Here is a 20,537-nt window from a genome sequence, read left to right on the forward strand (position 1 = left end):
TGGTATTGATGTATTATGAAGAATTATTTTCTGTGTCCCCTTGATTAACTTCATGTTGTCTTTCATTATTATTATTGTTTATTTACTGTTTTTGGATATTACTTGATTATGTTGTAGGGATATAATAAGTGTTAAATATTACTCCATTTATTTTTCATCTATTTCACACATTTCTTATATTTTATTTCCTTGACATATAATTATGTTTTGCACCATGATATTTTGAATTGCCCAAGAATGCACATTTAAATGCTGAATATCTGTATGTTCATGATGTTCAATTTTTTTTTTTTTTTTTTTTTTAAAAGCATGTTTCTATTAATATAAAATGCTATGGAGAACATACATTAGACATATACATTATTAATTACTGAATTACCACTACATAGTTTATATTATTAAAATATGCTAAATGGCGGGCATTTACGGTTTGCTATTTTTTTTTTCTCCTAGGAACTCGATGTCATGTCCCGTCCTACTAAGCCTCTGATTGGCCTATCCTGATATTCTTACCTCAAATCTAACCAATCTCACTCCTCATGACTAAACCCAACCAAGGAAGGCAACGAGTATTAGCCAATCAGAGGCAGAGTAGGGCGGGACATGACTTCGCCTTCCTAGGACAAAATATTTGACAAGTCGTTGAACGGCATTGTGCGTGCTTACGTCAGCCGGAGAGATGACTTGACAACCTTGTCCTACCACAGAGGGAGCAGTTATGACCGTGTGATACCATCATTCAGCACCAGTACACTGTCACAGGTGAACATGTCTGTCATTATAATACTATAACTATCGTTGTTACCTGGTTGTCAGACAGAAAAAGGTGCCAGTCAGTCCAACTGTAACCGTCCTTGTTTAAACCGTCACGGAAACGTTAGCGCGCACCGGTTAGCTCGTCATGTGGGTTTTCGGTTACGGGTCCCTGATATGGAAAGTGGATTTTCCTTATGAGGAGAAAAGAATTGGTTACATTAAAGGCTTCAGCCGTCGGTTTTGGCAGGGCAGTACCGACCACCGGGGAGTACCGGGTAAAGTAAGTATACGTTATTGGCTTTGGGACCAACAGTATAGCGGCCTTTAAACAAAAATACATTATAGTGATTCACTGGTGCCATACAGTGGATTCAGTGGAGCTTCTTAACGGGGCAAGCATGATGAAAGAAGTGCTCTGATTGTGCAAGATAACATTATAAATAAACAAAAAGTTCTTGGGACATTTCTGAATTCTAGTTAATTGCAGCAGGGAGAGTAACTTGCTGTGAAGACACATCACATTTCCACCCCAAAAAAGACGGATACAGTAGGTTTAATTCATTTTCCTACTCGATTGTCTCCTGTAGAGTTGAGTACAAAAGTTAAGGAAAGAGAGGAAAGAGGAAAGGGAAGTTGTAGAAAGTTGTCACTTAGGCCTACAAGTCATTATTCATCTGTTAAAAAGAGCTCAAACAGCAGCTCATTGTGGTGTTACTCTCCAGCTATAACTTTAATGTTTTAGAATATTATTGTGATTTATAGTATGTAGCTTATAATATTCCCATAACATTTCCTAAAAAACCATAGTCTGTTTTGATTATATTTGCGTAGTATCCCTCTACAATTTTAATTATGACACTTCTACATAACCCGCATGTATTTATGTGTTTGAGCCTGTTTCAAATTTCTTGTTATGCTTGTATTTTACAGCCTGGCCGGGTTGTGACACTGGTGGAGGACCCCGAGGTAAGACGAAGCTTTCCGAAACCCAAAAATATTCAGTTTATAATGATATAACGCAGAGAAAAGCAACAAATCCTCCCACTAGAGAAACTAGAACCAGCAAATGTTTGATGTGTTTGCTTGACAAATGACCAAAATGGTTAATTGTTAATCCAAATTGTTGATGATTAATTTTCTGTTAATCTGAATCGACTAATTGTATCAGCAGAATGGCTGGAGTTTTACTGAAAGTTAACCTGACGCGCCAGATGATTTCTCACACAGAACCATCTGAGAAGTCGTCCTTGGAAACCGTTTGGAAAAGGGCAGACACTTTCAAAAAATACTTGGCAAGTGATTCATTATCATCGTCTATCACAAGCTAACTTCTCTCTGTCGTCACACCTAAACTGCGCATGTAGCTGCCAGTAGTTCCTCATAGGACGTTTATTGGTCCGATGCAATCTTGGTTCACACACAAGCTCATAACTTGAAGCCTTACAAGATAGATTCTTGTGTGAGCCTGTGATTTTGCAAATCCAGCTGCATCGCAAGGTAATAAGCTCTATTCTGTAAAATGTCACATACTGTATATGTCCAATATACGTCCATCCTATATGCAAAAAGAACCAAAGGAACATTTCTAACAAACATCCAGGTGTGTTATAAATAAGGTCTACACACTTTATCCACCCTTTTCCTTGAATATATATCTTTCCTCACCTGCTAAAATGACATAAATCATTATAATATTACGTAATTTGACAGTTGCAATCAGTGTGGTGTTTTTATTGCCAGTGGAAAAGCAAACATTACACTTAATTTAAACACTATTAACAGATTATAATCACGTTAAGGTCATTATTCACCTACTTTGTTATTTATTGCTGTACAATTGGGTGTAATTAAGAGCAAACTTGCAGCGTGGAGGCCAGCAAACCAACAGCGTCACTAAGTTATATTTACTTATATGCTTTTTCAAAGTGTCTGGAGATAAATGATTCTTTACTAAAGCATAAACGCTGCCTGTGCTGAAGAGATTCAGCTCTGATTTGGATTGTCATAGGGTTACTTTACTGGCACACGCTGAGCAACACAGTTGAAACAAAGGAAAGGACGATGCATTGTATTGTGACCTTGGATGAGAGACAATTTTGTTGCAGTTGATGGGGAAGATATAAAGAGATGGGGAGTGTGTCTTGTGATGTAAGGCTGTCGAACATGATAAGAATGTACAAAATATGCATTTAGAGGTGACTGATGAGTACAACTTTGAATGTAAATGTCTTTCTTTTGTAGTCAGAGGTTATGATCATAACGAGTGTCAATACAAACAGTAGCAGGGTTGCAACTTCAGTTATTCTTCGGATTATTTTCCTGATTAATCAATTAATTGGTTGGTCTATAAAATATCAGAAAAAAGTGAAAAATGCTTATCACAGTTGCCAAAAGTCTAAAGTGATGTCTTCTTCAGTGTTTTGTCCCAAACCCAAAGATATTCACTTTACAATGATATGAAACAGAGAAATGCAGCAAATCCTCAAGCTGGAACCAGAGAATTTTGCCAGAAAATTTACTTAATCAGATAATCAGTTGTCAAAATTAAAGCACATTCATTTTTTAACTAAAGGATTAACCAACTTCTTGTTCTTCTTCAGTGCTATGAACACAGTACACCCATTTTACTTTACAGCTGAAACGAATAGTCAACAGAAAATTGGGTGACAATAAATTGACTGTTGATTATTCATGCATGTCATTGATCAAGCGAAAATTTACATTTACAGCCTCTCAAATGTGAGGATTTGCTGCTTTTCTCTCTTTTATATCGTCATAATGTTGGGTTTTGGACTGTTTTTCAGACAAAATGATCAACTGGAAGATGTCACTTTGGGCTCTGAGAAATACTGATTAACATTTTTCCCAATTTATGACATTTTTAAACAGCTTTACATTTATATACTAATAGTTTATGGCGCACATTATTACCAATATTACCAGTAGATTAAAGTAGGGCTGCAAATAAAGATTTATTTCATCGTCGATTAATCTGTTGATTATTTTCTCCTTTATTCGATTAGTTGTTTGATCCATAAAATATCAGAAAATGGTGAAACATGTCAATCACTGCGTCCCAAAGACCAAGATGATGTTGTCAAATGTCGAGTTTTGTCCCGACCAACAGTCCACAACCCAAAGATATTCAGTTTACTTGAGAATACAAAAGAAACCAGAAAATATTCTCATTTGAGAAGCTGGAATCAGAGAATTTGGACATTTTTTTCTTAAAAAATGACTCCAAATGATTAATCGATTATGGAAATAGTTGGTCATTAGTTTAATAGTTGACAACTAATCAACTAATTGACTAACCGTTGCAGTTCTAGATTAAAGGAATTCCAGCTTTCTGTGTAGAGTTCATCACTCTGCGTTCTTTCCTACAAATGTCAATCTACCTGTTTTTCCTCTTTCGCTGACATTCAGGGGTGTGTTTGGGGCGTTGCTTACAAGCTGCCGACGGGCCGGGAGCAGGAAGTGAAGAGCTACCTCGACTACCGAGAAAAAGGTGGTTACCAGGTCATTGCGGTGACCTTTCACCCCCGTCCACCACTCACTCCCCCGCCCAGCCAGACGCTGCTCTACATCGGTTCTCAGGACAACCCAAACTACCTCGGCCCCGCCCCTCTGGAGGAGATAGCCAACCAGATCGTCAGCTCCACCGGTCCGAGCGGACAGAACACTGAATATCTGTTTCAGCTGGCTGATGCTGTGAGGACAATTCTGCCCGAGGATTCAGACTCCCACCTGTTTTCTCTAGAAACTTTAGTGAAGGAAAGACTACAACGTACGCAGAAACACTCACGCACTCAAACAGATTGAACAGTGATTTGATAAAGAAAACACGTCAAATAATCTCAGGGTTTAAGATACGTGTGGAGGAAATCAGGATATTTCGGGTACAGAAAATGTGTTGACAAAGTCTGTTTTATCCCTGTTAGTGTTACACTGCAAAAATTGCATTAAAGTACAAAACGTGTAGAAAGAGCAATATTATCTCAGTATATTACTTTTTTTTTTTTTTTTTTAACATTACAGTAAAACTTTACATGGATTTGATGATGTTGTTAGGATGCCAAAAAACACAACGCTCTGTTTCACCTTGGCTCACAAACAATATCAAAATATCTCATTTGGATGTGACTGTTTTCTCCTTGCTCATGTCTTTTAGCCATGCCGCTAACATTGCTAAAAAACATGAGCAAGGTGAACTTGGGATGTAATTCTGTTGTTCGGTTTGACAGTCTACCACTTCTTAAAAAAGATTTTTATCACAATTCTTTCCAAAGCTGCTTGTCTAAACTGATAATCCTGCTTTGGTGAATACCCTCTATCCTTCTTCCTGATTAAAACCAAATTCCATGGTAGGTATCATCATAATACCGCTGCTAACACGCAATCACACAGTACACCCACACAAGTACACCTTGTTTATTCTAAACTGTACTTTCCTTGTGTGAGTACTTGTACCTATTGGTGCAGTTATGCCTCCTTTCATCCTGCCAGCATATGTCTCAGCTCAGACAACTTATCAAAGTCAACAGCATTGCATCAGAAAAAAATCAACATGTCTTTCAAAAAAAACACACACATACTGTATATCAAGTTGTAACCAGTTAACAGTGTTTATAGGCAGAAGTCTGTAGTGGTAGCATCTGTACAGGATAACATACAATGTTATGTAGAGAGAAACATTTCAATGTTTGAGCTCTGTCTCTGTGCTGAACATAAGCTGCTGTGGAAAGCTACAGTATGTATGTGAAACGGATATACACAGAAACACTGCAGGTACTGTACATGATCAGTCAACCATGGCAAATATTTAGCACACCGCACTCACACTTCTTCCTCTAAAATAACATACACCTCTTCACAAATGATGCAGTGAGTTTATTTTGCAGGTAACAACTATCAGTGCTGAGCTACTGTATAATACAACACAGTGGGTTGTATAGAGATATGATATAATGTTATTACATCATGTTATACATCTTTATGACTTTTTATAGGCTTATATATACGTAGCAGTGTCATATACATGTATATCAGTCGTATAATTTATAACATTTTTATTATATTGTATGTTATGCATTACCTTACAACTGTAGAGTTACAGTAGTATAGAGCTACGTATGCCATTTTTCATATTAATATTGCATATTTATATTCATCATATATTTTCTTGCATTTAACAAAATGGCCAGTCCCACCCTTTAAAATATTTAAAAATCTTCTAGTGAAATAGTGTTTTTGAGAAATAGTGACCTGAAAAGATAAAACTCTTTTATTCTAAAACAGAAAGTACACCTAGAGGGTGGTTATCTCTAAAGTAAAGTGGCCACCTTTGGGGCTGTTGAACTGCTTGGTGAAACAAAACAAACACACCAAGTAAGTTAAATATTTGAGACCATTTTGCCCAGGACTGCTTTCCTGCTGGGTTTTACTGAAGGCCAACATTGACACATGAGGTTTCAGAGGCCGCTGCCACATTATCAAACATTATTTTACAGAGGACTGGTAGACTATAGAGTTCCCAACAGTGTTGATGGTGTAATTATTGTTCTATGGTGTTGATCAGTCAGTCTATAGAGGACCTGGAAAGGCAGCTGTCTGTCTAGGCGTAGTAACAGGGCGACACCAGCAGGTCTGTGAGCACCAGCAACTGGTCGTCAGTAAAGCACTGCCGATGCTCCTGCCAGTTATCATGGTGAGTACGCCTGAACTCTGACAGGGTCTTCTTCACCGTCATCTTGGGGCAAAAAAAAAAAACAAAACATAAAAGTCGTTACTTACTCACTGGAAAAAAATATTATCATGAATGAATTCAGTTTTTTGTGTCGTGCATACAAGTACGCCAACAATTCATACAAGAATGCTGCACACACATTCTCAAAGAAAACCATTTCAATGTCAACGAAAATCACAAACCAGTGACAAAAACCTTCAATATATAAGAAGAAACACACATTTAAAAGCCCGTCTTGCCTTCTGTTAGAAAACTTAAATAAACTTAAATAAACTTAACAAAACTAAACAGACTTTCCAATCCAGAATATTTCAGACTATACTGAATATCATAATATGTACAGTATAAAAGTACAAATTACACAACTTCCTGAATATTTTTGAATCTACTCACCTCAATAGCTACAATAAGAAAACCAAACTTTTGCATATATATATGCAATATATATATATATATATATAACATGCATATATGTATGCATACATGTTTTTCTTCAAACTTGAGTAAAACTTGATTTTGAATGGAATTTACACTACAATACAAATAATTGTTATAGATAGAATACAGCATATCAGCCTCCTCAGAGACTGAGTGGAGCCCTTTTATATATAGATCCTTTATTTAAAGTGGTAAAAGTCTCATTGAGATTAAAATCTCTTTCCCAAAAGTGATCTGACCAAGAGAGCAGCATAAACATCGTTACAACAATAAACACAAACAATAAAACAGACAAACACTACTGTCACACACTACAAACGAGGGAACACACTATCCAGTTAATGTCCTTTTGTCGAGAACCAATTCAATTAACCCCGCAGTAAACTACTGCAATAAAGCAGATGTTGATATTTCTTCATTGCTTCATTTGTTTTGAGGAAGGGAAAAAAGTAAGGAGCTGATAACAAACCTCAATAACATCCGCTATCTATTCTTACAAAGTGATATACCTTTAAAGTTTAATAGTGGAACTAGAAAAAAGCTGAGTATGACTTGCAAAGTAAATAGTTCCACTGCCACAGTGTAAATGCAGTGTAAAATCCAATAGCAGCTGACAATCTTTGCAGCCACAGTCTCGTTTGTTTACACTGATTAAAAACTAATGAAGCAGTAATTATTTATTGGTGTTTAAATGCCACAATGTAACAATTTAAATAAGAAATCATTTAAAGTGGAGCAAGTTTGGAGTGAAAAGTTAGCATGGTTCAACAAGGACACAAAACAGGGAATTAAACTGATGATCAGTATAACTAAGTGTGTGCTCATGACTTACAGTACATTCATTTTACATCATGGCCTTCTGATAAAATTAGCTTAGATTAGGAAGAAGGATTGAGCGCCTCTGGCTAGACAACAAAGACTGACTTTGCTTACAGATTAGTTAGTTTGCCTGAGGAAACAAAAGCCACATTTTGACTGCAGGAACTTTCTCCAGGTACTAAGAACCTTTTGAGGAACTCAGTTCTTCTACCTGCATTTCCACCAGAGGAACCAGGTCTAAATTAAATTAAGTTAAATTCCAGGGAGACTGTTTTATCCCCTAAAAAGTCCCTGCTTTGGGGGCAAAGTTTGCAGGGATGACCATTGCTGATTGGTCAAACACACAGTGCAGCTGCTTCAACTTGTGTGCCACTTCATTCATAAAACAAGGAAGTACTCTCGTATCTATTGAGGACCAGTTTAGGACAAGGCCAGGACATTTCTTTTTCGTTTGTTAAAAGTAAAGTAAGGCATAGTTGTCGGCTTCCCGGCTCATTTTAAAAAAGAGCGAGAGAAAAAATGAGATAGATAGTGCGAGCGAGCTGAGAGCACCAGCGAACGAGAGAGAAAGAGAGAGAGAGACAGAGCGGCGGTGTTCAAGAACAAAGCAGTGAATGAGAAAAATAAAACATTATTTTCTGATTGTTTCACGGCGGTTATGTTCTAAAGCAGAAAAAACACTTGACAGATGATTTACTGTGGAGACAGATACTCTTAGTTTCAGTTTCATTTAATTTCATCTCATTCAGTTCTGTTTTCCTCCTCTGCGTTTCTCCTTTTCATTCATTCATTACATCCAACTCATGCAGCAGTAAATATAAAGAACAGGACAAATCCTCATGTGTTAAAGGACCAGTGTGTAGGATTTAGTAACATCTCCCCTCCTTCTCCCCTTCCAAATGTGTAGTAGAACTTACGGTGGCCACGTAACTAACGGAAAACGCGAAAGGCCCTCTCTAGAGCCAGTGTTTGTTTTGTCCATTCTGGGCTACTGTAGAAACATGGTGGTGCAACATGGTGGCCTACATGGAAGAGGACCTGCTCCCTCTATGGATATAAAGGGCTCACTATAAGGTAACGAGAACACAACAATTCTTATTTTCATGGTTTATACACTAAATGAAACATACTTAAGAATATTATATTCCATTTCTGCCAAGTGTGTTCTGCTAGATGCAACTAAATTCTCCTCACTGCACCTTTAATACTGCATCTCAAATGCTGCCATCATTTTCAAATTCCTCATGAGTCTAATTTGCATGACCTACCTGGTTCCTCAGATGCAGTGGAAACGCAAACAGGACTGCACTACAGGGATTTAAAGTTCAAAGTTTAGTCCCTGAGATTAGTTCCTCTGGATCCAAAGTACCTGGAACTTTCGGTGGAAACGGGGGCTTAAGATAAGTATCCCTTCTTATTCTACACTAAATCTGTTTTTACATAGAATTTGCACGACAGATATTCACTCCAGTGGCCTTTATAATAGACTTTGTAATTCATCTACATGCATATATATATAGTTTTTTACTGTATTCCATTGTATTTTCTTTCTCATCTTTCACTTTGCAACAGGAGAAGCACTAAATTATCATCATCATTGGCTCCCCATCACTGTAATGTATTATTCAGACTCTGCACAACGGATTACATTGTATGTCTTCTTCATGCCTGAAGTAAGGCCAAAGACACAATTTTCTCCTCAATTGGACAATGAAATTGTATTCTTTCAGCTCACACTGTGTTGAGCTAGATGTTTGTATATGAGTGGTTATGTGTGTGTGCTAAAGTGTGTGTGTATATGAGTGTGTGTGTGTGTGTGTGTATGCATGTATGTGTGTACCTCGATAGGCTGTGGGTCGTTGAGATGGTCACTCAGGTCCATCAGTATATGAGGCATCCAGTCTGGAACATCGTAGGGGCTTGACAGGATGCACGCACTGAGGCCGAGCACTCCAGCATGGCGCCGCACTAAGTCTGCACATGCACACACGCACACACACACACACACACACACACACACACACACAAATACAGTTAAAATGGGCCTTAAAATTTTCAAGGTTCACAACTCCCCTGGGATAAGAAAGGGTAATAGGGCAAGTATTACTGTGATTGCCTCACTTTGTGATTGTGACATGCACGTAATTGTGTGTGTGTGTGTGTGTGTGCGCGTGCGTGTGTGTGTGTGTGTGTACCCGTGGAGGCCAGCTCTCCTCTGGCCTTGGGGAGGCGAGTCTGACTCAGCGTCTGGAGCTGTGTCTGCAGACTGGAGTCCAGGGGGAAGAACTGGCACTGCAGTAAACCACTGAGGGTGGTGCCTGCCATGTCCCTCACCTACGGGGAGAAAGGGGGAGGGGGAAGGGAGGGACAGCAAGGAGAGAGAGGAAGAGTCAGAATTTAAGAAAAGAGACCTGCGAAGATCAGATGCGACAAATTAAAGATGCAGTGGAAAGCACGAGGCAGTTTTAGGGTGAGAAACGCATACACAATTTATTAAAAGAGCTGAGTGAAAGGAGATCGGGGGAAAAGCAAGGTAAACGGGACAGAGATGAGCAGAGGAGGAGGAGGAGGAGGAGGAGGGGAAGGAAGGATAGATGCAGAGTTGAGCTGAGGTAAATATCACTTGCAGAACACCACTGCCTTCCTGCAACCCTTTGCATAAATTATGAATAAGCACTGAGTGACTGTTGATGCATTGAAATAGACAATGCTACACAGAGCTGTACACTTGCAAAGTTTACAAAATATTAAGAGAAGCAACTGCTTTTATATTTCAGACAAAACAGGTGCAGCCCAGTGCTTATTGATTGCCACCTGTACAGCCAGATCGATAGAAAGAGACAGGTTAAAGAAGGTTTTAAAAGCACTGAGACAAGTGAGACATGGATTGTTCAAAAGATGTAGCTCCATATTAAGAGGGACTGCTGTGTCCTGAGCAGCAGCAGTAAAGTTGATTTTATTGCATTCAATAATCAATTAATAACCAGTGGAAACCGCTTATAGTGATCACATCTGTCTGGGTCAAATTGATCACCATAAGCAGATGATTATTATAATTGATTTTTCTTTTTCTTTTTCTTTATTTGTCATGCAGTTACCATCTAATTGACATTATTGAATATAAAGCTTTGCTATTTACTGAATTTTATTGACTGTTTCATAACGCAGCTGTTTCAAACGCTTGTTGTCGTTTCGCTGCTGCATCTTGCTGCAGTTTCGCTGCTGCATCCCGTTGGCTCATTTTTGGCAGTTTGTCATAATCTTCAAGGAGACTACGTTTTTCATTGAGAGAAAAATGACTTCCTTTTTCCTGTCATGATTTCAATGTGCATGCAGTACCAGCCACGGGTAACCAGCCGGAAGCAGACGGGTTACCGCGAGGCAATAATGGTGACAATAAGTGCTGCTAAGTACATACATAAGAATTACTGTAGTTTTAAAAAAAAATTTCCATATGTTGTCATGTATGAAAAGACCCAAAAGAACACTGTAAGCAGACTACTTGATTACTATAAGCAAATGATTTAAACAGCATTTGTACAGGAATGATTCTGCCTGAGCTTTTTGATCCATATAAGTGGTTGATCTCTGTAACTGTAATCACTATAAGTGGTTTCCACTTTAATTTAAATAAAATTGGTCAGTCTATACACTCAAACTAACATATTATATTTTATTACCATCATATATTAAGATGATATTTTGATTTTAGATCTCTAAAATGACATTTAGCTAAGGAGTGCAGGATAGTCACAGTGCTTTATCAACATTCCTATAACCACAAAAGAAGAAGAAATGCACCTGAATAGGGAAATAAATTAAGATGTGAGCAGTGAAGCAGAGGGTTATTTTCAAGCCATAACTGTGCATAGAAAAGAGGGATTATGATTTAGAGAGAAGAGACTGGGAGACAATAAATTGGCCATTTATAATCCTGTGACAATTACACTTTATAGAGTGGCAACGCCTGTGTTAAACCAGTGTTTGCTGCCTTTTTGTGCATTCATTACCTCAAGCTGTTCATCAAGCAGCAGCTGCATCACCAGCGTTCGGATGCGGAGCACCTCAGCAGGCACACTGAGCAGGGTAAATAAGTTGTAGAAAACCATGATCTGGAGGTAGGTCAGTACTGAGTAGCGTGCATGCCACGACCTGCTGCCTGCCATCTAAACAGGGGAAAGGGTAGAGAGACAGAGACAGATGGGATCGGGTTTTTATGGAGGCTCCAAAGTCCCAAAAGATATTGGGGTTTTTTTTTGCAATGTGTGCAAACAAAATATTAGGTTGAACGTGCACAAAATGCAGATATTTTGTTATACTGTGTATCAATTTATATACTTCTCTACCAGTTAATCAAGTTTTACGTTCACTGTTGAATGTCATACAATAAAAATCTTTCAGATCGAACATAAAAACATGGGACTGTCCTCAGCAGATTCATATATTAATGGACAACAGGCACAGCTGATGCAAAGACTATGAAGATTTAGACCACGTCTTTACTTCATCCGTGATTAGTTACATGGTCCAGGGAGGGGAGGATGCATAGGCTTAGATGGATGTTTATGAAGTCCCGAGACAATGGCTTCAAAAGAAGTAGAAGAAGAAGAAAGAAGTAAGACTCTGAGCCGTATTGGATCCCAAGTGCTCTAGCGCACAGATGGCAACGACTTCACAGAAGACCGGATTTCTCAAAAGCACTGAATTATATCTGGCATGCCGACTCACAAGAAAACCTTTTGCTGTGTGTATTAATGAGTGTATTGATGGCTTCTTGCAGAGAATCATTTGGCTGAATGCCTACCAAACAAGCAGTCACCAGTACGCTGGGCGCTATAGAAGTGCTACAGAACAGAGGTGTACTTCTACAAGAATACATTAGAAATGTTAGGTAGCTATCCCAAACTTGTACAAACTTTTAAAAGAATAGTTTGACATTTTGGCAAATATGCTAATTCACTTTCTTGCTGAGAGATAGATGAAAAGACCGATACCACTCTCATATTACGATATGGTATCAATCTTCTCATCTAATTCTGGATGAGAAAGCAAGTATTTTTCAAAATGTTGAACTATTCACTCAAATAACAACATATTCCCTTCCCACAAGATAAAGAAAACATCCATCTTCAGGACTTTAGGGGCTCTGTAGGTTTGGGTGTAAAGGTGAAGCCAAGAAATGTTTTTGCACTGCTTTCACACGTTTCGATGAAATATAAAACTGTAGATAATGTGGTTAGTGGCGGAAAATTGGCACAAAAGCAACATTCGTGGCTTGTGGAGAGAACAGAAATTTCACAATCGAGGGGCCACTCACGTTCAAAACTCGAACATTACAAAGTAAGCAAATTTAAAACAGCACAGGTTGCTTTTACTCTAACAGCACTTTGGGCAGCATTAGACTCGCAACACTGACAGCGGACAGGTGGGGCAGTGTGTGTTTGTGTGTGTTCTTGTGTGCGCATAATACCTCTTCCAGTGCTGCCAGAACTAGAGGGATGTGCTCAGGATACAGCAGGCCCTGGGACATAAGAGAGAGACACGTGCGCGCATCCTGCTTCATCTCATCATAGCTCTCATCAATCTCCACCGGGGCAATCTGCAGGGAGAGGGAAACAGAGAGAGAGAGATGGAGAGAGGTAGGAAGACACAGAGCTACGCACCATTTTGAGTAAATGAAGAGAGAAATTGAGTTTAATGGGCAAGTAAGATTGAGTGGGTAATAATGCTGTGCTGGGACTTGCATGTATGTGTGTGTGTGTATGTGTGTGTGTGTGTCCTTACCTTGAAGAGAAGAGGCAGGAGCTGTAGTTGCTGCTGAACTGGAGTGGTAAAAGTTCGCCCTGCACTCGCCATCAACCATTTCAAGACTGCAAATGGCACACAAACACACACATGCACACCAAAGGAGGAGATTTTGGGTTGACGCCAAAGAATAAAAACAACTGACTTGGCGCTGTGACCTTACTGCATTGCTCTGGTAATAAAACACAATCTATCATGATTTAGTATCTAATGATTTGGATAATTTCATAACTAGATATTTATCTGTATAATGGAGATTAGAGTAATAACAGAAACTGAAAGAGCAACAATGTGCAAATGTTAAGACAAGAAATGAGATCTAAATTCAGTCGAATGCAATCAGGCATCCCGCTATTAAAAACTAATGTAGGTATGAATAAATATCTGTTCCCAACTAACAAGAATTATATTTTCAAATAATTTTCTACTTTTAGAAACACACCTACTGCTTGACCTTGAGTAGCAAAATAAAAAAAATGAAAAGTAATCACATTTAAATGTTTTTTTTTTTAGCTTTTTTCTCCCAGCAAGTTACTGAAACCACCAAAATCCCCAAATTGTGTCCTCAGTGGTAGCTACGGCCTTGCTCACAGTACCTTTAATAGCATTTGGTCATTCAGATAGATTTGATTTCATATGCCCAGGTTTTAAAAATATCCATATCTCAGATTTCTGCTGCCACATCTTATTGGAAAGAGATCCTGCTGTCAGATTTTATAAATGAAATCTTTCAATGCCGTAAGCACCAACAATGAAAACCCACCTCCAAATCACCCTTATTGTATAAGGTCAGGGACAGAAATCTCAGTGGTAGATGTATTAAAACTTGGGCAAATAAAACCCAAAAACTATCTGCATTTGGATGGAGAGCAGAGGTAAGTGAGGATTTTTTTTTTTTTGTAATTTGTATTAACTGACCCTTTAATTGGATATAACAAAAAATATTAAATGAGAATTTGCTGAAAAACAAACTGAACCCAATTTATTAAACTGCTACTGGGTCTTGTTTGTAATGAACATGAGTAATATAATATAATACAGATGACTGCACCGTGTGACCTGTACAAATGTTAATATTAGAGACACCCTCCCAAATATTGAGTTGACCTCCTTTACACAGCCCATAACTTCTTTTTTGAAAGACTTGAACACACATCCTTGAAATCCCCTTCATCTACACCTCACTACCTTTTAAAGTAGATTTAAAATGGTGAAATCAATAAGGGATTACAGCTTTCAGCCTGTTTTATCTGGCTTCTGCATGTCAGTCTATTTCATCAAGAGGACAAGCTGCCTTGGTATATATATTTTTCCCACAGCCACTGTCTATCCCTGGTCTACACCACGTCCATCCACCACACAGTTTACATGCTTGCATCCACATTCTGACCCGTCTTGAGCAGTTTGACAGCCTGGGTGCGCTCGTCCGTCTCCTGGGTGTTCTCCTCGTGGATATGGTTGTGGATCTCCAGTTCTGATGTGAGGGGCTTGAGTCGCTCTAGGACCCGAGTGACAAAGTCTGCCACGTGGGGGGAGGAGGTGGGCCTGGTGTGTGGCAGGGCCACGTCTATCATGAAGATATAGGTCAGGACACTGGAGAGAGAGAGAGAGAGAGAGGAGGAGAAGGAAACAAAGGGGGAAAAAAACAGAAAGAGGAGATGGAAAGAGTAAAAAAAAAAAAAAATACAGAATAAGAGCAGTCCAGACAGATAGATTGAGATAAATAGAGGCTTAGAATTTAACAGCCCAAACAGTGCACACAGGTTAATTAGATTAACCTATTTAACCGTGATTATGTAATCCTGAAGAGATAACACCAAGTTGATTTGGTACCTGCCAATGCGCTCCCTGACATTCTTATACACCTGGGTGAGTTTGGGCTCCAAGTAAGCCAGCAGCCTGTGCAGCAGTTCAGATACTCTCCACTGCTGCTGGGCCAGACCACCTTGAAGCACATACAGCAAACTGACAGAGACAAAGAAAATGGGGGATGGAAGGATAGGATAGGAGGGGGGGGGGGGTCGTTGTGTTATTGCGGCATGTCAGCTTGCATCAGCTCAGGTTACTACTGCAGCCTGAAATCAGAAACCTCTGAAATACTGTAGATGACATGAACACAGTCTGTGTGTATAGATATTCATGTACACACATACACGTACCTGGCGTCTCTGAATGAGCCGCCCTCTCCGCTGAGCGGGCTCTCCATCAGCAGCTCAAGCAGCCAATGGAGTTTCCTAGGGTCCCGACCCTCCTATTGGACAACAGCCAATACAAAATAGGGTTATTTTTTCAGGTGGGCAACATATATTCATCCACTGAGCTGTGATTCTCAACCACTGTATGCACAGATTCCCATACTTTTACTTCCAATTTAAACAGAGAAAACTAGTTACTGGTTGAAAATAAGTCAGCAGTACAACCAGAAGGGAATGGTACAAGTATTTGTTATGTGTTTCACAGTTTCTCCTTGAAGATTTTAAAAGGAGCAAAGCGGTTGATTTTCAACCAAATTATATGTCGTCCCCATTCAAATGTTATGTTACTTGCTGCAATAATCCCTAATACAGGCAGCAATAGTTTGCAGTAAACACTGTCCTCCTGTGAAAAGCACAGTTTTATAAAATTGTCTGCTAAGGTTGCAGAGAAAAATGGTGAGAAAAGATTTGCGGCTGATTAACAAGACTAATCATCTACTGTACAGTGGTGCTTTGAACTAAATGCTAACACTAGCATGACAACGCTAACAATGATGACAAAATGCAGATTCTAGAGGTTACCATGTTCACATCGTAGTTTAGGGTTTTAGTATGCTAACATTTACTGATTAGCATTGAACATAAAGTACAGCTGAGGCATTCATTTTGCAGATCTCATAAACCAAAATTCTGACCTGATGATGGCATTAGAGGAAAAGTGAAGGAATTACCAAAGTTATTCATCTTGAGGGGAACATGAATGTGTGTACTAAATTTCATGGCACTCCATCCAAAAGTTGTTGAGACACTCAAAACTACACATGTGAACCTCATGATGGCCTGAGAGAAAAGGTCTGGGAATCATTATGATTCATCCTTTCGGGAATCATAAATGTCTGTTCAATATTTTGTGTAAATCCATCAACTAGATGTTGAGATATTTCAGTCTGGACCAAAGTTGAGGACCGACAGATCAACACTGCCATCCCTACAGAGTGTTTGTGCTGCAAATGGTGTTTTCAAAATCCAATTTTCACCCAAATGTTTGTTTTATTGATTTTTAAAAATCTGATCTTCACCATTTTTATAAGGAAGATAAACATATAGATTCCCACATTTGTTTAATGAGCCCTAAACTATGGCGCGTAGGGTGTATTTATATGCATGTGAGCAACTCACACAGGCCGTAGCGATACAGGTGCCCCAGTCTGCGTAGGTTTCCACTGTGATGTTGGTTAATGCTGTCCTTATCAAAGGGCACAAAAGCTGCCATAACCTGTCCACCTGAACACACACACACACAATAATGAAAGTTTTTATTAATATTGACTTTTCTTATCAAAAAGTAGTGCAGTGTGTATATTTGTTGCTGTGTGTGTGTGTGTCCAGTACCTTGCTGAAACTCCAGAGTTTGCTGCCTCTGATTAGTCCTGCAGTAATCTCACACACACAGCGCTGGGAGCTCTCGTGGGGGTCGCTGGCGAGCTGCTCCAGGTGAGGCCATAGCAACGGCAGGAACACGTCTCCATAGTTACGAAACAGCCCCTGTCAATCAAACGTGAGCATGAGGGTTTGTTCGATGTGGGGGAACCAAGATTTTTTTTTTTAACCAAAGAAGACAGATAAGTTGTTCATTTGACGCAAGTGTACTGTCAGCTGTCTGACGGAGAGCAATGAATTCCAGCTCTGTGGAGTTCAATTCAGCCTTGGCTAGAGGTGGGATGCTGTGTCACTTCTTTGTAAAACGTTTGCCAGATCGATTGAGGCTGAGAGTTTAACCTTAATCCCACTGACTGGAGTCCCAGAGGTATACTTTTTGTCATATGTCACAGGTACTTTTATTCTATCATTCCAATTTTTCATGACTTTTGTCAACGAATTTGTTCATATCATTGTTTTCTGTTTCTGGTTTAATTAGTGCTTTTTAAAAATACCAATGTACTGGGGTCCTGGGGGACCCCAGTCAAAAGCACCCAATTCCAGGTCCTAATTTAAAGATATAAAAATGAAAAGTAATTAAAAAATCGCACACTTTCTAGGGAGGGGAGAGCTTTGAAAGCTTTGTGGAAAAACTGTATTTGGGATAAAAACTGAAATTAAAGAAAGTATATATTGTTTTACACAATATGCAAATTAACTGTAACTTTCCAAAAATAATGATAATCTGTTTTTTTCAGATTACATTAATTACATAAAAAAAATAATGTTTTGAGAAATAAGTTAACATTTCGCTAGTTTATTCTTGGGATCCCCAGTCGGTAGTCCTTGTATGTTAAATATATTGGTAGGATGAAGATTAAATTGCACCTTGAAAAGACAGAAGCGTCGCGGGTTGAAGCTGTCTTTTCCTTTCCGATCCTCCAGAGAGAGAAACTCTATCAGCTGGTCAATAAACTCCGGGTCAGAGAAATATTCAAAGATGATCTTTTCACCCTGATGTGACACACAAACAAACACCAGATGTGTAACAGTAATACTGAGGCATCACTGAGCAATTGTGTGCGTGCTACAGTACTGTATGTGCACACACCTCGCTCATCTCCTCATACGGCAGGTCATCTTTTGGCTTTTCAGAAGCTGCATAGATCATCATTTCTCTGAGAGGAGTGGGAGACAAAGAAGAGGCTGCTGTGATTTATAGATAACAGCAGAGAGAAAATATGGATAGACACATACTGTCTTAAAATGAGTAGCAAGGATAAATGAATGATTAAAAAGTCAGTTAGTCAGCAAGCCGTCCGCATGCCGTCACAGCCAGCCAGACAGCCAGCCAGCCCTCCACCTATACATCAATTCCTCTATCTAGGCCAGGCAGTAAGTCGTTCAGTCAGCGTTATCTAGGCCAGGCCGTGACAGGAAGTCACTTCACCCCCCTGCTAGTTATCCAGCCACCCAGATCAGTCATCCAGCAGTTAATCACACATAAAGTTAGCCACAAAGCCACAAAGACAAGCATCAAATCAACCCGGCAGTTAAGTCAATCAACTATTTAGCTCCATCCAAGCAAGCAGTTAATCAGCTTTCCACATTCTAAATCCACCAGCTAAACGCTAAGTCAGTCATTCTCTTTACCTCGGCCATGAATAGTAGCCCCAGTGTGTTTTTTCCACATATTGCAGAGAATCCCAATGCTCCTGACTAAGAGGTAGGTTGCTGCTGTCGTACTGCAGCCAGCGATTCCCCTCGCGATCCCCTATACACACACCCTCTGGATCCTCTATACCACCTAAACACACAAAACAAATACATTAAAAGTCATTTGTATCAAGTTTTGAGTCTCATTTGTATGTGAGCGAGTGTTTTTTGGTCTTTCCTCCACTGTTGGAAAGTTGGCCCATTTCTAGACAAAGAAAATCGGTAGGAAAGATTCTTTCATTTCAAGCAATTTATCTTTTAACGGAAAGCAAATGTAGATTCTGATCTTATTGCTCACTCAACGGGAAATGACCACAAAATTAGTTTGTATATGATGATATTTTAATTAAAGTTAGAACTGCTAATGCTGGAATTTCCTATAAATTAAACAAGAACTAAATGTAAGAGTTGTATATATGATTGTTTATTGTGTGTTTATACTTGTATACTCACTAATATCTGACGGTTTCACTAACACTTTCTGTATTGGCCGTTTCAGCTGTTTCAGGATAGCAGCCATTGCTAAAATCGCCACCTAAGACAGTGAGAGAGAAAGCAACGTATGAGAGAGGTTTGCCAACTTTTTTCCTCTTCTTAACTGTTGGTGTGGAGGTTCTGAGCCCAGAGTTGATGCCATGTAGTAACACATTTATATCTACACCTAAAAATAGTACACTTTAGATAGAGCCACAAACAAACACAGCTGCTATTCCACCAATGTTTTACCCATTATAGCAGAATATGCACAGTTCAGTCTCAGTTCTACATTATTCTCTGTCATTGCTGCGATACTCTTTAATATATTGCTGCTGCTTTTCATCATACTTAGCTCTTTAGCTACTCATACTTGCACTTTTTTCCACTTGCCTCTTTGGGAATGCTGCCGTCAGTTTTACGTCTGTATTGTTGTGTTGTCTATGTAATGCATTAATTTTGCACCCTGGCCCAACAGACAACTGTATACTTGTATATGGGTAAATGACAATAAACTTGAACTTGACACTACCTGTGGCCCAAATCAATACAACATAATTATTCTATGCAGATTCTGAGTATATAGTGTGTTCACACAGAAAAATGAAAAAAAAAGTATACTCAAAAAACCAGCATGTGTAATACAATGCACATAATATTAAATCTTTAGAGCTTTAGACATTTTGCTTTCTCTTCATGAAGTTGTGACAATGTCCTAGATTGACATCCAAAATATAAAAATGGTGGAAAGGTCCTGTACGTTACTGGAAACTGTTCTACCGTTCATCGGTACTTAAATCCAAACAAACACAAACTCAGACATACACATACGACCACAGACCTTGCGTATGCTGATGGAGTCATGTATGAGGCTCTGTGTGAAGTAGAGGACAGCATCGGGGGGCAGCGGGTGATCGTCCCTTAGGAGGAGAGACAACAGGTCTGCGGCCATGTGCTCAAACTTCCAGGGCCTGATTCACAAACATACATGCAACGCACAAGCATACGTGCATTAGGAGCATTAGAATAATAACCCTTGTCGGTGATTGACTGAGAAGTGTTATTACTGTGGCAGAAATAGCAATGCATAATTCATATTGTAATGTAGTGTCTTTTTTCATTAACATTCATGTTGTATTGGTTTCTTTATTTATATCACTGGCAGGGAC

The 20,537-nt window shown here is 39.1% G+C and overlaps 2 protein-coding genes across 3 annotated transcripts in view; one reads left to right on the forward strand and one right to left on the reverse strand.

The window, feature by feature from the left end:
- Positions 1-620: 620 nt before the first annotated feature.
- On the forward strand, positions 621-4,747 carry chac2 (ChaC, cation transport regulator homolog 2 (E. coli)). 2 transcript variants are annotated; one of them, XR_006092917.1, is made up of 3 exons: positions 621-762; positions 1,687-1,722; positions 4,183-4,237. XR_006092917.1 is itself a non-coding variant. In XM_042397726.1 (3 exons), exons 1-3 carry the CDS (start codon positions 902-904, stop codon positions 4,576-4,578), a joined length of 567 nt encoding a protein of 188 aa, XP_042253660.1. In that variant the 5' UTR covers positions 631-901; the 3' UTR covers positions 4,579-4,747. The 2 variants fall into 2 exon arrangements, 1 of the variants encoding a protein (XP_042253660.1); XM_042397726.1 differs by having other exon boundaries at positions 631-1,036; positions 4,183-4,747.
- Positions 4,748-5,625: 878 nt separating this feature from the next.
- Positions 5,626-20,537, reverse strand: part of psme4b (proteasome activator subunit 4b) — a 38,661-nt gene continuing 23,749 nt past the window's right edge. Inside the window, exons 32-47 of the mRNA XM_042397727.1 lie at positions 20,210-20,339; positions 19,348-19,429; positions 18,832-18,985; positions 18,290-18,356; positions 18,067-18,192; positions 17,152-17,304; positions 16,939-17,043; positions 15,724-15,815; positions 15,398-15,529; positions 14,955-15,157; positions 13,544-13,629; positions 13,230-13,358; positions 11,770-11,925; positions 9,955-10,093; positions 9,600-9,733; positions 5,626-6,505 (exon numbers count right to left, since the gene is read on the reverse strand). Coding sequence (XP_042253661.1) covers positions 6,371-6,505; positions 9,600-9,733; positions 9,955-10,093; positions 11,770-11,925; positions 13,230-13,358; positions 13,544-13,629; positions 14,955-15,157; positions 15,398-15,529; positions 15,724-15,815; positions 16,939-17,043; positions 17,152-17,304; positions 18,067-18,192; positions 18,290-18,356; positions 18,832-18,985; positions 19,348-19,429; positions 20,210-20,339 — 2,023 coding nt within the window. The 3' untranslated portion in view covers positions 5,626-6,370. The remainder of the gene's footprint in view (positions 6,506-9,599; positions 9,734-9,954; positions 10,094-11,769; positions 11,926-13,229; positions 13,359-13,543; positions 13,630-14,954; positions 15,158-15,397; positions 15,530-15,723; positions 15,816-16,938; positions 17,044-17,151; positions 17,305-18,066; positions 18,193-18,289; positions 18,357-18,831; positions 18,986-19,347; positions 19,430-20,209; positions 20,340-20,537) is intronic.

Source organism: Thunnus maccoyii, chromosome 20, assembly GCF_910596095.1.
Source record: "Thunnus maccoyii chromosome 20, fThuMac1.1, whole genome shotgun sequence".
Lineage (NCBI taxonomy): Eukaryota > Metazoa > Chordata > Actinopteri > Scombriformes > Scombridae > Thunnus > Thunnus maccoyii.